Genomic DNA, 15521 nt, shown 5'->3' on the forward strand with positions numbered 1-15521 from the left:
TCCCTGTTCCCCTCTTCTCTTCCCTGTCCCCCTCTTCTCTTCCATGTCCCCCCCTCTTCTCTTCCATGTCCCCCCCTCTTCTCTTCCCTCTCCCCCTCTTCTCTTCCCTCTCCCCCTCTTCTCTTCCCTGTCCCCCTCTTCTCTTCCCTGTCCCCCTCTTCTCTTCCCTGTCCCCCTCTTCTCTTCCCTGTCCCCCTCTTCTCTTCCTTGTCCCCCTCTTCTCTTCCATGCCCCCCTCTTCTCTTCTCTGTCCTTCTCTTTTTCGATCTTCTCTTCCACCCCCTCTGCTTCTCTCTTCTTAACTAATGCCAGAATGTCACTCCCGGGGTGAGCGTGGGAGCTAGTTAATGTGAACTATTATTCAGGAACACGACATGACGTGATCGGTGTGTGTTCCCTGAGTGCCTACGTGCGTAAACGGTGACATTACCGCCACTGAACAGAAAGAGAGTGTTTATTTTCTTCATTATATCCTACGTAAACAGAATAAATTAAAGGAGGTCATAAAATGTGTAGGGGATTGCAACCCTAAATGGCCGATAGGGCTCTGGTCAAAAGTAGTGCTCTTACGTAGGGAATATAGAATGGCATTTGGGACTACACTAAATTATGTAAATAAACGATGGCAAGTAAATACCAACTAATCTATGCTGGATATGTGGCGACAGACACCTAATCATGTGTTGCGTCACTAATTTCTTTATTAAAATAAACAATTTTTATTTATATTTATTTTATTTTCTATTTTTTTTTTAGGGTGTAGATCAGCTTTAAAACCTGTTAGATCTACCCCCCCCTTTTTTGAAAATTCTGTTAAAAATCGCGCAACTTTTCAGCGTCCTGCTACTCATGCCAGGAATATAGTATATGCATATGATTAGTATGTGTGGATAGAAAACACTCTGAAGTTTATAAAACTGGTTAAATCACGGCTGTGACTATAACAGAGCGTGTGTTTCATTGAAAAACGCAAGAAAAACTGCTCTCTGAAAGCAAAAAATAATTTCCATAAGTCACTTCCACCAGTTGTTAAAGGACAACAGAATTTAATGGAAATTTGCCTGCACTTCATACAAATTCCGCACGATGGCGCCATTGTACTAATTTTCAATCGAATTAATTGTTGGAAAATCCATCTGTCTGACCCCAAGTTTTCCAGTCTTCACCCGGATGCAGTTCAAGGAGAGATCAGATTGCATTGTTTTTGAAGTGAGGACCTATTGAAGAGACATCGCCCTGTAATCGTTTTGATAGATTATAAACGTTTACTAATACCTAAAGTTGGATTACAAAAGGATTTCGAAGTGTTTTGTGAAAGTTTATCGTCGACTTTTTTAATTTTAAAAAATTACGCAGCGTTTAAAAACGATGAATTTTTCTGAATGACACTACTTCAATACAAAGCTATTTTGGGTATATATGGACCGATTTAAACGAAAAAAAGACCCAATAGTGATGTTTATGGGGCATATAGGAGTGCCAAGAAAGAAGCTCGTCTAAGGTAATGAATGTTTTATATTTTATTTCTGCGTTTTGGGTAGCGCCGTCTATCGCAAAATCTGTTGTTTACGTGTCGAGCTGGCATTTTGGGGGGTGCATGCTATCAGATAATAGCTTCTGATGCTTTCGCCGAAAAGCATTTTAAAAATCTGACTTGCTGGCTAGGTTCACAACGAGTGTAGCTTTAATTTAATACCCTGCTTGTGAATTTTGATCAAGGTTTGAGTTTTAACGAGTACATTTAGCATTTAGCGTAGCGCATTTGCATTTCCAGGTGCCTACTTGGGACATGTGCGTCTCAAGTAGATTCAAGAAGTTAATATTGCAGATAGATTGTAGATATATAGATAAATAAATAAATAGATACATCAATGTAATTGTCTGCATCATTTCCAATGAGGGGGGGATATATATATTTATATATAAACACTACTGTTTAAAAGTTTGGGGTCACTTAGAAATGTCCTTGTTTTTGAAAGAAAAACACGTTTTTTTTGTCCATTAAAATAACATCAAATTGATCAGAAATGCAGTATTGACATTGTTAATGTTGTAAATGACTATTGTAGCTGGAAACGGCTGATTTCTAATGGAATATCTACATAGGCGAACAGAGGCCCATTATTAGCAACCATCACTCCTGTGTTCCAATGGCACGTTGTGTGTTACCTAATCCAAGTTTATAATTTTAAAAGGCTAATTGATCATTAGAAAGCCCTTTTGCAATTATGGTAGCACAGCTGAAAACTGTTGTCCTGTTTATAAGCAATAAAACTGTCCTTCTTTAGACTAGTTGAGTATCTGGAGCGTCATTATTTGTGGGTTCGATTACAGGCTCAAAATGGCCAGAAACAAAGATATTTCTTCTGAAACTCGTCAGTCTATTCTTGTTCTGATAAATGAAGGCTATTCCATGTGAGAAAATGCCAAGAAACTGAAGATCTGGTACATCGCTGTGTACTACTCCCTTCACAGAACAGCACAAACTGGCTCTAACCAGAATAGACAGAGGAGTGGGAGGCCCCGGTGCACAATTGAGCAAGAGGACAAGACCATTATAGTGTCTAGTTTGAGAAACAGACACCTCACAAGTCCTCAACTGGCAGCTTCATTAAATAGTACCCGCAAAACACCAGTCTCAACGTCAACAGTGAAGAGGAGACTCCGGGATGCTGGCCTTCTAGACAGAGTTGCAAAGAAAAAGCCATATCTCAGACTGGCCAACAAACAGAAAAGATTTACACGGGCAAGAGAACACAGACATTGGACAGAGAAACTCCTCACCCCGATACAGCCATCATTTTCCCCCATTTGTTTAAGTGAGTGGATCAGCTTTACTATTGCAGATAGATTGTACCTTTCTCAATGTAATTGTCTGCATCACTTCCAATCCCCCATATATTGTTTGGGGCAAATATATACAGAACCAGTCAAACGGTTGGACACACCGACTCATTCCAGGGTTTTTCTTTATTTTTACTATTTTCTACATTGTAGAATAATAGTGAAGACATCAGAACTATAAAATAACACATATGGAATCATGTAGTAACCAAAAAAGTGTTAAACAAATTAAAATATATTTGAGATTCTTCAAAGTAGCTGCCTTGAGTTTGAGTTGAGTTTATTTTATTTTTTACAGGGACAGTGCACATTAATCAACGTTTCAGTAAAAATGCCTGTTTTAGCCAGCTGGTTAATTTTCAACCTCAGTCCCTGGGCAGGTTATTAAAAACAATTACAATACAGACAATCATTGATCAGTGAGCACATGCAGAGCAACATAGGACAAGCAAGACGTAGCATACAGACAGAACAACATAGAACAAGCAAGACGTAGCATACAGACAGAACAACATAGGACAAGCAAGACGTAGCATACAGACAGAGCAACATAGGACAAGCAAGACATAGCATACAGACAGAACAACATAGAACAAGCAAGACATAGCATACAGACAGAGCAACATAGACCAAGCAAGACATAGCATACAGACAGAGCAACATAGGACAAGCAAGACGTAGCATACAGACAGAACAACATAGGACAAGCAAGACGTAGCATACAGACAGAACAACATAGAACAAGCAAGACGTAGCATACAGACAGAACAACATAGGACAAGCAAGACGTAGCATACAGACAGAGCAACATAGAACAAAGAGCAACAAGACTAAATTCATAAAAGCAACAGTGTTTCCACACCTCACAAGCTACAAACAACAGACATGGAAACCAGCAACACACAGCTAGGGACCATGTTCACAAATCTGATTGGCATTTAGCCAGGTCTTCATGTTTTTTGTGAAAGTGTGATATGTGGTGCAGTTGTGTGTCTGATGGCAGTGTATTCCAGACATGGGAAGCTCTCACAGAGAATGCAGATTTACTAAAGGTGCTTTTCCTTAAGGGAACTATACAGTCACCTCTCATGGCAGACCTTGTGGATCTGCTGCCATATGTTTGGGCTTTCTGTTTAACAGAAATACTGAGTGGAGGGGGAGGAGCCAGGCCATTTAGGATCTTGAATACAAGACATGCGTCTGTGTATTGCACAAGATTGTCCCAACTCAGGAGCTCATGCTTTCTGAGGATGTAACAGTGATGATGGCTATTGGGCTTCCAATCAAGCAATTTGAGAGCCTGTTTGACACATAGAAACATAGACATCTGGTTCAGTAACATCAGATACCACCTGGAGCTTCTCCCCTGACACACAGACATCTGGCTCAGTAACATCAGATACCAGCTGGAGCATCTCCCCTGACACACAGACATCTGGCTCAGTAGCATCAGATACCAGCTGGAGCTTCTCTCCTGACACATAGACATCTGGTTCAGTAGCATCAGATACCAGCTGGAGCTTCTCTCCTGACACACAGACATCTGGCTCAGTAGCATCAGATACCAGCTGGAGCTTCTCCCCTGACACATAGACACATAGACATCTGGTTCAGTGGCATCAGATACCAGCTGGAGCTTCTCTCCTGACACATAGACATCTGGTTCAGTAGCATCAGATACCAGCTGGAGCTTCTCCCCTGACACATAGACATCTGGTTCAGTAGCATCAGATACCAGCTGGAGCTTCTCTCCTGACACATAGACATCTGGTTCAGTAGCATCAGATACCAGCTGGAGCTTCTCCCCTGACACATAGACACATAGACATCTGGTTCAGTGGCATCAGATACCAGCTGGAGCTTCTCTCCTGACACATAGACATCTGGTTCAGTAGCATCAGATACCAGCTGGAGCTTCTCTCCTGACACATAGACATCTGGTTCAGTAGCATCAGATACCAGCTGGAGCTTCTCCCCTGACACATAGACATCTGGCTCAGTGGCATCAGATGCCACCTGGAGCTTCTCCCCTGACACATAGACATCTGGCTCAGTAGCATCAGATACCAGCTGGAGCTTCTCCCCTGACACACAGACATCTGGCTCAGTAGCATCAGATACCAGCTGGAGCTTCTCCCCTGACACATAGACATCTGGCTCAGTAGCATCAGATACCAGCTGGAGCTTCTCCCCTGACACATAGACATCTGGCTCAGTAGCATCAGATACCAGCTGGAGCTTCTCTCCTGACACACAGACATCTGGCTCAGTAGCATCAGATACCAGCTGGAGCTTCTCCCCTGACACATAGACACATAGACATCTGGCTCAGTAGCATCAGATACCAGCTGGAGCTTCTCTCCTGACACACAGACATCTGGCTCAGTAGCATCAGATACCAGCTGGAGCTTCTCCCCTGACACACAGACACATAGACATCTGGTTCAGTAGCATCTGTTGCCCTCTTTGTGAAGAACATGCAGACAGTTTGAGTCACTATGTAACCTGGACCATTACAGTAGTGAGTCACTATGTTACCTGGACCATTACAGTAGTGAGTCACTATGTAACCTGGACCATTACTGTAGTGAGTCACTATGTAACCTGGACCATTACAGTAGTGAGTCACTATGTAACCTGGACCATTACAGTAGTGAGTCACTATGTAACCTGGACCATTACAGTAGTGAGTCACTATGTAACCTGGACCATTACAGTAGTGAGTCACTATGTAACCTGGACCATTACAGTAGTGAGTCACTATGTAACCTGGACCATTACAGTAGTGAGTCACTATGTAACCTGGACCATTACAGTAGTGAGTCACTTTGTAACCTGGACCATTACAGTAGTGAGTCACTATGTAACCTGGACCATTACAGTAGTGAGTCACTTTGTAACCTGGACCATTACAGTAGTGAGTCACTATGTAATCTGGACCGTTACAGTAGTGAGTCACTGTGTAACCTGGACCGTTACAGTAGTGAGTCACTATGTAACCTGGACCATTACTGTAGTGAGTCACTATGTAACCTGGACCATTACAGTAGTGAGTCACTATGTAACCTGGACCATTACAGTAGTGAGTCACTATGTAACCTGGACCATTACAGTAGTGAGTCACTATGTAACCTGGACCATTACAGTAGTGAGTCACTTTGTAACCTGGACCATTACAGTAGTGAGTCACTATGTAACCTGGACCATTACAGTAGTGAGTCACTATGTAACCTGGACCATTACAGTAGTGAGTCACTTTGTAACCTGGACCATTACAGTAGTGAGTCACTATGTAACCTGGACCATTACAGTAGTGAGTCACTATGTAACCTGGACCATTACAGTAGTGAGTCACTATGTAACCTGGACCATTACAGTAGTGAGTCACTTTGTAACCTGGACCATTACAGTAGTGAGTCACTATGTAACCTGGACCATTACAGTAGTGAGTCACTATGTAACCTGGACCATTACAGTAGTGAGTCACTATGTAACCTGGACCATTACAGTAGTGAGTCACTTTGTAATCTGGACCATTACAGTAGTGAGTCACTTTGTAACCTGGACCATTATAGTAGTGGGTCACTATGTAACCTGGACCATTACAGTAGTGAGTCACTATGTAACCTGGACCATTACAGTAGTGAGTCACTGAGTCACTTTGTAACCTGGACCATTACAGTAGTGAGTCACTTTGTAATCTGGACCATTACAGTAGTGAGTCACTGAGTCACGTTGTAACCTGGACCATTACAGTGGTGAGTCACTTTGTAACCTGGACCATTACAGTAGTGAGTCACTGAGTCACTATGTAACCTGGACCATTACAGTAGTGAGTCACTGAGTCACTATGTAACCTGGACCGTTACAGTAGTGAGTCACTGAGTCACTATGTAACCTGGACCATTACAGTAGTGAGTCACTATATAACCTGGACCTATATATGTTTTACATCGGTTATCTTGTTGTTATTAGTCCCACCCTTCAGCTCCATTCAAACCCTCCCATCTCTCTCTCAACACCATCCAGTCCCACCCTTCAGCTCCATTCAACCCCTCCCATCTATCTCTTAACACCATCCAGTCCCACCCTTCAGCTCCATTCAACCCCTCCCATCTATCTCTTAACACCATCCAGTCCCACCCTTCAGCTCCATTCAACCCCTCCCATCTATCTCTTAACACCATCCAGTCCCACCCTTCAGCTCCATTCAACCCCTCCCATCTATCTCTCAACACCATCCAGTCCCTTCAGCTCCATTCAGCCCCTCCCATCTCTTAACAGCTTCCATATTGGGTTTCTATTTGCCATTGTTGAAGGAATTTTAATTCCTCTGTTTTAATACCCAATTAAATTACTGTTCGTTTGGATCTGTCACCGTACCTGCTATCTGGGTTAAACACCGGCCTGTTTTTAACCTCAATCCAGAAGCCAGGTCTTCTTTTTTTTAATTAACGTGCACGTTTTTCCCGCCGTACGACCTCCAGATGGCAGGGACAGATTTTTAGATCCCGGCTTCGAAGGACCAATTGTTGAAGGAATTTGATTCCTCTGTTTTAATACCCAATTAAATTAAACACTGTCAATTCATAAGGATTTGTAAGACCCTTATTTTATAGGAATGGACAGAGTCCCGGTCTTAAAAGTCAAGTAACAGCCTTTAATCAAGAGAGTACTGAGTAAATACACATTTTACCACAGGTTATAAACTGAAAATGACATCAGCGTTTTCTAAATGTTCCGTCTCTTCTTGACACTGGTAGAAAGGCCCTATAGTTCTCAAGCCTTCCCTCCTCGCCCAGAGCCAAGGTCAGCCAGTGTAGATAAGCATTCTAGACAGTCTGGAGATAGTTCATTCATTTGTACCAAGGAACAGACCGTCATTGTACTAAACTCCCGACTACATTCACTACATTATATTCAATACTGGGAGCAAGAGAGAAAATTCATACATGTACAGTAGCATAACAGTATTCTGACTAGTACATCCTGATTGAAATGTATACATAATTAGTCATTATAGATAAAAAAATTCCCTTAACAGCCATATATTTCTAAACTGTGCTGTGATGTTTCACAAAAGTTCTGAACCTTTCTATTCTCTCAGTTTCTACAGATTGTAAATAATAAAATAAACATGTTTGCTAAAAGTATTATTATATTATCGATTGATTGACTATGACATTGACTTCTGTTGTGTGTTCCTTCCTTCCAAACAACTCATCTTTAGTTTAATCTTAGTTTAATCTTAATCTTGCGAACTTCAGATGTGCAGCAATGGGTTTTTTTAACAGCAGTGTCTTCTTCCGTGGTGTCCTCCCATGAACACCATTCTTGTTTGGTGTTTTACATATCGTAGACTCGTCAACAGAGATATTAGCATGTTCCAGAGATTTCTGTAAGTCTTTAGCTGACACTCTAGGATTCTTAATAACCTCATTGAGCATTCTGCTCTGTGCTCTTGCAGTCATCTTTACAGGATGGCCACTCCTAGGGAGAGTAGCAACAGTGCTGAACTTTCTCCATTTATAGACAATTTGTCTTACCGTGGACTGATGAACATCAAGGCTTTTAGAGATACTTTTGTAACCCTTTCCAGCTTTATGCAAGTCAACAATTCTTAATCTTAGGTCTTCTGAGATCTATTTTGTTCAAGGCATGGTTCACATCAGGCAATGCTTCTTGTGAATAGAAAACTCATTTTGTGAGTGTTTTTTATATGACAGGGCAGCTCTAACCAACATCTCCAATCTCGTCTCATTGATTGGACTCCAGGTTATCTGACTCCTGACTCCAATTAGCTTTTGGAGAAGTCATTAGACTAGGGGGGGTTCACATACTTTTTCCAACCTACACTGTGAATGTTTAAATTATTTATTCAATATAGACAAGACAAAAATACAATAATTTGTGTGCTATTAGTGTAAGCACATTGTGTTTGTCTATTGTTGTGACTTAGATGAAGATCAGATCACATTTTATGACCAAATTATGCAGAAATCCAGGTAATTCCAAAGGGTGGTTGCAAGAATTTGAATAATAATTAGCAATGTACCGATGTCATTTTTGGCCGATACCGATATCTGAAAATTTCCCTTGCCAAAAAAAAACCGATACCAATATCCGAATATTTCCCTTGTCAAAAAAACCCTAATACTGATATTTAACATTTTAGCGGCCTTTTACGCATTCTAGTAGTGTTAAATAGTTAAAACACACACATGGACGGAGTGGTCTAAGGCAGTGCAAGAGGCATCACTACAGTCCCTGGTTCGAATCCAGGCTGTATCACATCCTGCTGTGATTGGGAGTCCCATAGTGCGGTGCACAATTGGCCCAGCGTCGTCCGGGTTTGTCCGGGGTGGGCCGTCATTGTAAATAAGAATTTGATCTTAACTGACTGGCCTAGTTAAATAATGGTCACACACACACACACACACACACTGACCCAAAACCTTACTGGCATTGATTATCCCCATTACCAGTAAAAAATCATCAAAACCTATTTCCTTCATTCACTTACTGTGTTGTTTCGTTGTTGATTAGTTCAGTCGTTTCATTCAGTCAACCAGGATTTCTATGGAAAACGCCGTTTGGGTCTTTTGTGTCAAAAAAGATACACGTCAAATAACACGCCATCTGTTTCAGTAGCTGTAGTTCGCTAGCTAACTATATAGCTAGGTGACTATATAGCTAGGTAACTATATAGCTAGGTGACTATATAGCTAGGTGACTATATAGCTAGGTGACTATATAGCTAGGTGACTATATAGCTAGGTGACTATATAGCTAGGTGACTATATAGCTAGGTGACTATATCTAGGTGACTATATAGCTAGGTGACTATATAGCTAACTAACTATATAGCTAGGTGACTATATAGCTAGGTGACTATATAGCTAGCTAACTATATAGCTAGGTGACTATATAGCTAGCTAACTATATAGCTAGGTGACTATATAGCTAACTAACTATATAGCTAGGTGACTATATATCTAACTAACTATATAGCTAGGTGACTATATAGCTAGGTGACTATATAGCTAACTAACTATATAGCTAGGTGACTATATAGCTAACTAACTATATAGCTAGGTGACTATATAGCTAACTAACTATATAGCTGGGGTGACTATATAGCCAGGTGACTATATAGCTAGGTGACTATATAGCTAGGTGACTATATAGCTAGCTGACTATATAGCCAGGTGACTATATAGCTAGGTGACTATATAGCTAGCTAACTATATAGCTAACTGACTATATAGCTAGGTGACTATATAGCTAGGTGACTATATAGCTAGGTGACTATATAGCTAACTAACTATATAGCTAGGTGACTATATAGCTAACTAACTATATAGCTAGGTGACTATATAGCTAACTAACTATATAGCTAGGTGACTATATAGCTAACTAACTATATAGCTAGGTGACTATATAGCTAGGTGACTATATAGCTAGCTGACTATATAGCTAGGTGACTATATAGCTAGGTGACTATATAGCTAGGTGACTATATAGCTAGCTGACTATATAGCTAGGTGACTATATAGCTAGGTGACTATATAGCTAGGTGACTATATAGCTAGCTAACTATATAGCTAGGTGACTATATAGCTAGGTGACTATATAGCTAGCTAACTATATAGCTAGGTGACTATATAGCTAGCTAACTATATAGCTAGGTGACTATATAGCTAGCTGACTATATAGCTAGGTGACTATATAGCTAGCTAACTATATAGCTAGGTGACTATATAGCTAGGTGACTATATAGCTAACTAACTAAATAGCTAACTATTACTGTCAATGACAAACTTTCATTTTGAAGGAAAACTGCAAATTCCACTATTGTGCCTAATCCTTATTGTGGCTAGCTTCACAACACATAACCCGGTCCGGTCGAGCCTCACTAGCCAGATGAAGCTAGCTGGCTGCTTATAACGTTAGCTTTGGGCAACAGGGTTAAGTAGCTGGCTAGCTATTTATTTTCATGAACTGAAGTTCAATTTCAATAGGCGAACAACAAGTGGCAACCTAGCTAATACTCACTCACAAGGATTCCTAAATCATTGCTAAGAATAATGAAAATGACTGTGTTTCTACTGGTCATTGTTATCAGGGTGGTTGTATTGGTGCTAGCTAGGTACCAAGCTAAAGCTAGCTACCCCAGAAGTTGCGGTCGAACAAATTATGCTTTATTACCAACGAGGTATTGAAAACACATCGTTCGTGGACGGTGTTTGCAGACTTCTTTGTACAGCTTTGACAGTGCTACTGAATGTGTGTGTGTGTGTGTGTGGTGTGTGGTGTGTGTGTGTGTGTGTGGTGTGTATGGTGTGTGTGCTTGTGTATGGTGTGTGTGTGTGTATGGTGTGTGTGTATGGTGTGTGTGTGTATGGTGTGTGTGCGTGTGTGTGTATGGTGTGTGTGTGTGTGTATGGTGTGTGTGTGTGTGTATGGTGTGTGTGCGTGTGTATGGTGTGTGTGTGTGTGTGTGTGTGTGTATGGTGTGTGTGCGTGTGTATGGTGTGTGTGTGTGTGTGTGTATGGTGTGTGTGCGTGTGTGTGTGTGTGGTGTGTGGTGTGTGGTGTGTGTGTGTGTGGTGTGTATGGTGTGTGTGTGTGTGTGTGGTGTGTATGGTGTGTGTGCGTGTGTATGGTGTGTGTGTGTGTATGGTGTGTGTGTGTGTGTGTGTATGGTGTGTGTGCGTGTGTGTGTGTGTGTATGGTGTGTGTGCGTGTGTATGGTGTGTGTGCGTGTGTATGGTGTGTGTGCGTGTGTATGGTGTGTGTGTGTGTGTGTGTGTGTGTGTGTGTGTATGGTGTGTGTGCGTGTGTGTGTGTGTGTGTATGGTGTGTGTGCGTGTGCGTGTGCGTGTGTGTGTGTGTGTGTGTGCGTGGGAAACGACGACAACTGTCCTGGTAAAAACAAGTGGAGAGAATTATGACTGTCATGAGATAAACATTTATTTGGGCCTGTTAAGTTTATGTATGCAAACATCACGTTCAAGATGGACCTGAACAGCATGCGGCAGTTTAAAGAGGCACTGTGCAGAAATATCTCCGTCATTTCCTGGTGGCTAACATTCTAATAGTTCGCCCAATTCCAGCTTATGTGACAAAAAAAACAAGCAAATATAGTGTAAAGAATCATTAAAGCATCTAAACCGCTGTAAAATATATTTTCCCTTAGCAACCAGGAAAAGCCAGTCTAAGAAGCCGTAGATCTGTTCTATGTGTTATAGATCTGTCATTCTCACTGAAAGCCAGTCTAAGAAGCCGTAGATCTGTTCTATGTGTTATAGATCTGTCATTCTCACTGAAAGCCAGTCTAAGAAGCCGTAGATCTGTTCTATGTGTTATAGATCTGTCATTCTCACTGAAAGCCAGTCTAAGAAGCCGTAGATCTGTTCAATGTGTTATAGATCTGTCATTCTCATTGAAAACCAGTCTAAGAAGCCGTAGATCTGTTCAATGTGTTATAGATCTGTCATTCTCATTGAAAACCAGTCTAAGAAGCCGTAGATCTGTTCTATGTGTTATAGATCTGTCATTCTCACTGAAAGCCAGTCTAAGAAGCCGTAGATCTGTTCTATGTGTTATAGATCTGTCATTCTTGCTACATAAATATAGTATTTTCAGCTGTTTGAAGCTGGTGTACAAAACTGAAACAAAACTTTCAAAAACATCAAGCATAGAAATAGTACACATAGAACAGATCTATGGCTTCTTAGACTGGTTTTCAATGAGAATGACAGATCTATAACACACATTTCTATGGGAATTTGGTCAGGTCGCCCCAAAAAGTTACATATTGTAGAATGAAGTTCTTTATTTAGGATTAAAAAAAATCAAGTTCAGGCTAAAGATAAAGTACTATGTTTCAGTTTGTTTATATAACCACTTGTGTCAACATTGAATGCTCAGTTTTCAGTGTGTGTGTTTTGTTGAATTTCGTCTCGGTCAAATGAAACAGCTTTTTCCCTGCAAATGGGCACGTGCCAATCGAACTCAACAAGGAAACAGTCGGTGGGTGTATTTCGATTACTATTTATTGGAAAGGTGTATAGATTTCAGCAAATATAGAAAGGCACGCAACTACAGAGGACAAACATAGGCACAAGGTAAGCGTTTCATAATTTAAAAAAAAAATGTTTAAGTAGCGACCTTATGCAAATCAATGTAGTTGGAGTTGAATTCCACCAAACCTGGTCTCTGTTCCACTGTTCATCAGAAACTGAATTCTCCACGGAGTGGAATAGAGTCAGCTAATGCTAGCATATCCTATTTATATTGAACAGTAGTGAAAAAAGCACTCAATTGTCATACTTGAGTAAAACTAAAAAAGATATCTTATTGAAAATGCATCAAGTAAAAGTGAAAGTCACCCAGTAAAATCCTACTTGAGTAAAAGTCTAAAAGTATTTGGTTTGAAATATACATAAGTACAGGTAATTGCTAAAATATACTTAAGTATCAAAAGTAAAAGTATAAATCATTTCAAATTCCTAATATTAAGCAAACCATATTGCAAAATGTTAAATTATTTTTTATTTAATTAAGGATAGCCTGGGGCACACTCTTGATAAGTGCGCGAATTTGACTATTTTCCTGTCGTGATGAGCATGCAAAATGTAACGAGTACTTTTGGGTGTCAGGGAAAATGTATGGAGTAAAAAATACATTATTTTATTTAGGAATGTAGTGAAGTTAAAGTAAAAGTTGTCAAAAATATAAATAGTAAAGTACAGATACCCCGCAAAAAAACGACTTAATCAACATTAGTCATTTACACCACTAATATCGAACACGTGCCATTTACTAATAGTTTACAACGATAATCGAAGATACAAACGTAGAAAGAAATGTAAACATACAATATAAAACTCAGTTCAACACAGCCTACCTCGCCATGGTGCAATCAGTGTAGAGCGCCTCGAAGTCTCGCCTGGAGATGAGCTTGCAGCGGTTGACTCCCGGTTGGATCGCACCGAGACCCCTCAGGACCCGGACCTGCGACACAGTACACACAACCGGACAAATATCCAGGCGTTTCAGCTTGGTGTAAACGGTATGAAGCCCGCCGACGAGATGTTTTAGAAAGAGGTCAAAAACTTGGGGTAGACAAATCAAGTCGTCCTGTCCTCCGACGCTGAAAGAGGCGACTTTCACTCCGTGTACATCCACCATTCTGCACTCACTGGTTGTGGTTGTAGTTGTAGTGGTGGAAATTCCTCGATCTCGAAAAACCGGTGTGTTGGCGAATCCCAAGCCACCGGATGGGACTCCTGACCCGGTTAGGAAGGGGTTGAGGAGTCCGGTGGTGGTGAGCCGCGGGGTGGGGGAGTCTGGATGAGGGCTGGTGGTTGTGGCGGTGTAGATCGGGTCGGAGCGGAATATTCCCAAGGAGGAAGGTGCTCCTGAGCCGGGTGAGAGGACAGGAGGGGTCGCCGGGACGGCCATAGTGGTGGACATGGTCACTTTCACTTGTTGTTGTTCTCTCTCAGTGGCGCTTATTTGTTCTCGGTCCTCTCCACTCTCTCTGTGCTTTTCTCTCGGTGTCCCACGCTCTACTCTGGTCGTCACTAGTTACCACAGCCACAAAGTCAGAAGACCCGCCTACTCGACCAATCAATGTGCTAGACAGCGCAGCTGCTGATATCACGACCTTACAGTGAAATGCTGAATACAACAGGTGTAGTAGACCTTACAGTGAAATGCTGAATACAACAGGTGTAGTAGACCTTACAATGAAATGCTGAATACAACAGGTGTAGTAGACCTTACAGTGAAATACTAAATACAACAGGTGTAGTAGACCTCACAGTGAAATAATGAATACAACAGGTGTAGTAGACCTCACAGTGAAATGCTGAATACAACAGGTGTTGTAGACCTCACAGTGAAATGCTGAATACAACAGGTGTAGTAGACCTCACAGTGAAATGCTGAATACAACAGGTGTAGTAGACCTTACAGTGAAATAATGAATACAACAGGTGTAGTAGACCTCACAGTGAAATGCTGAATACAACAGGTGTTGTAGACCTCACAGTGAAATGCTGAATACAACAGGTGTAGTAGACCTCACAGTGAAATGCTGAATACAACAGGTGTAGTAGACCTTACAGTGAAATGCTGAATACAACAGGTGTAGTAGACATCACAGTGAAATGCTGAATACAACAGGTGTAGTAGACCTTACAGTGAAATGCTGAATACAACAGGTGTAGTAGACCTTACAGTGAAATGCTGAATACAACAGGTGTAGTAGACCTCACAGTGAAATGCTGAATACAACAGGTGTAGTAGACCTTACAGTGAAATGCTGAATACAACAGGTGTAGTAGACCTCACAGTGAAATGCTGAATACAGCAGGTGTAGTAGACCTTACAGTGAAATGCTGAATACAACAGGTGTAGTAGACCTTACAGTGAAATGCTGAATACAACAGGTGTAGTAGACCTTACAATGAAATGCTGAATACAACAGGTGTAGTAGACCTTACAGTGAAATAATGAATACAACAGGTGTAGTAGACCTCACAGTGAAATGCTGAATACAACAGGTGTTGTAGACCTCACAGTGAAATGCTGAATACAACAGGTGTAGTAGACCTCACAGTGAAATGCTGAATACAACAGGTGTAGTAGACCTTACAGTGAAATGC

The 15521-nt window shown here is 41.2% G+C and overlaps 1 protein-coding gene across 5 annotated transcripts in view; it reads right to left on the minus strand.

The window, feature by feature from the left end:
• Positions 1-14414, minus strand: part of LOC110532858 (dachshund homolog 2-like) — a 74335-nt gene extending 59921 nt beyond the window's left edge. For all 5 annotated transcript variants that reach the window (XM_036958345.1, XM_036958344.1, XM_036958346.1 and 2 more), the window contains exon 1: positions 13757-14414. In XM_036958345.1, coding sequence (XP_036814240.1) covers positions 13757-14325 — 569 coding nt within the window. In that variant the 5' untranslated portion in view covers positions 14326-14414. The remainder of the gene's footprint in view (positions 1-13756) is intronic.
• Positions 14415-15521: the final 1107 nt, after the last annotated feature.

This window comes from Oncorhynchus mykiss, chromosome 21 (assembly GCF_013265735.2).
Source record: "Oncorhynchus mykiss isolate Arlee chromosome 21, USDA_OmykA_1.1, whole genome shotgun sequence".
Lineage (NCBI taxonomy): Eukaryota > Metazoa > Chordata > Actinopteri > Salmoniformes > Salmonidae > Oncorhynchus > Oncorhynchus mykiss.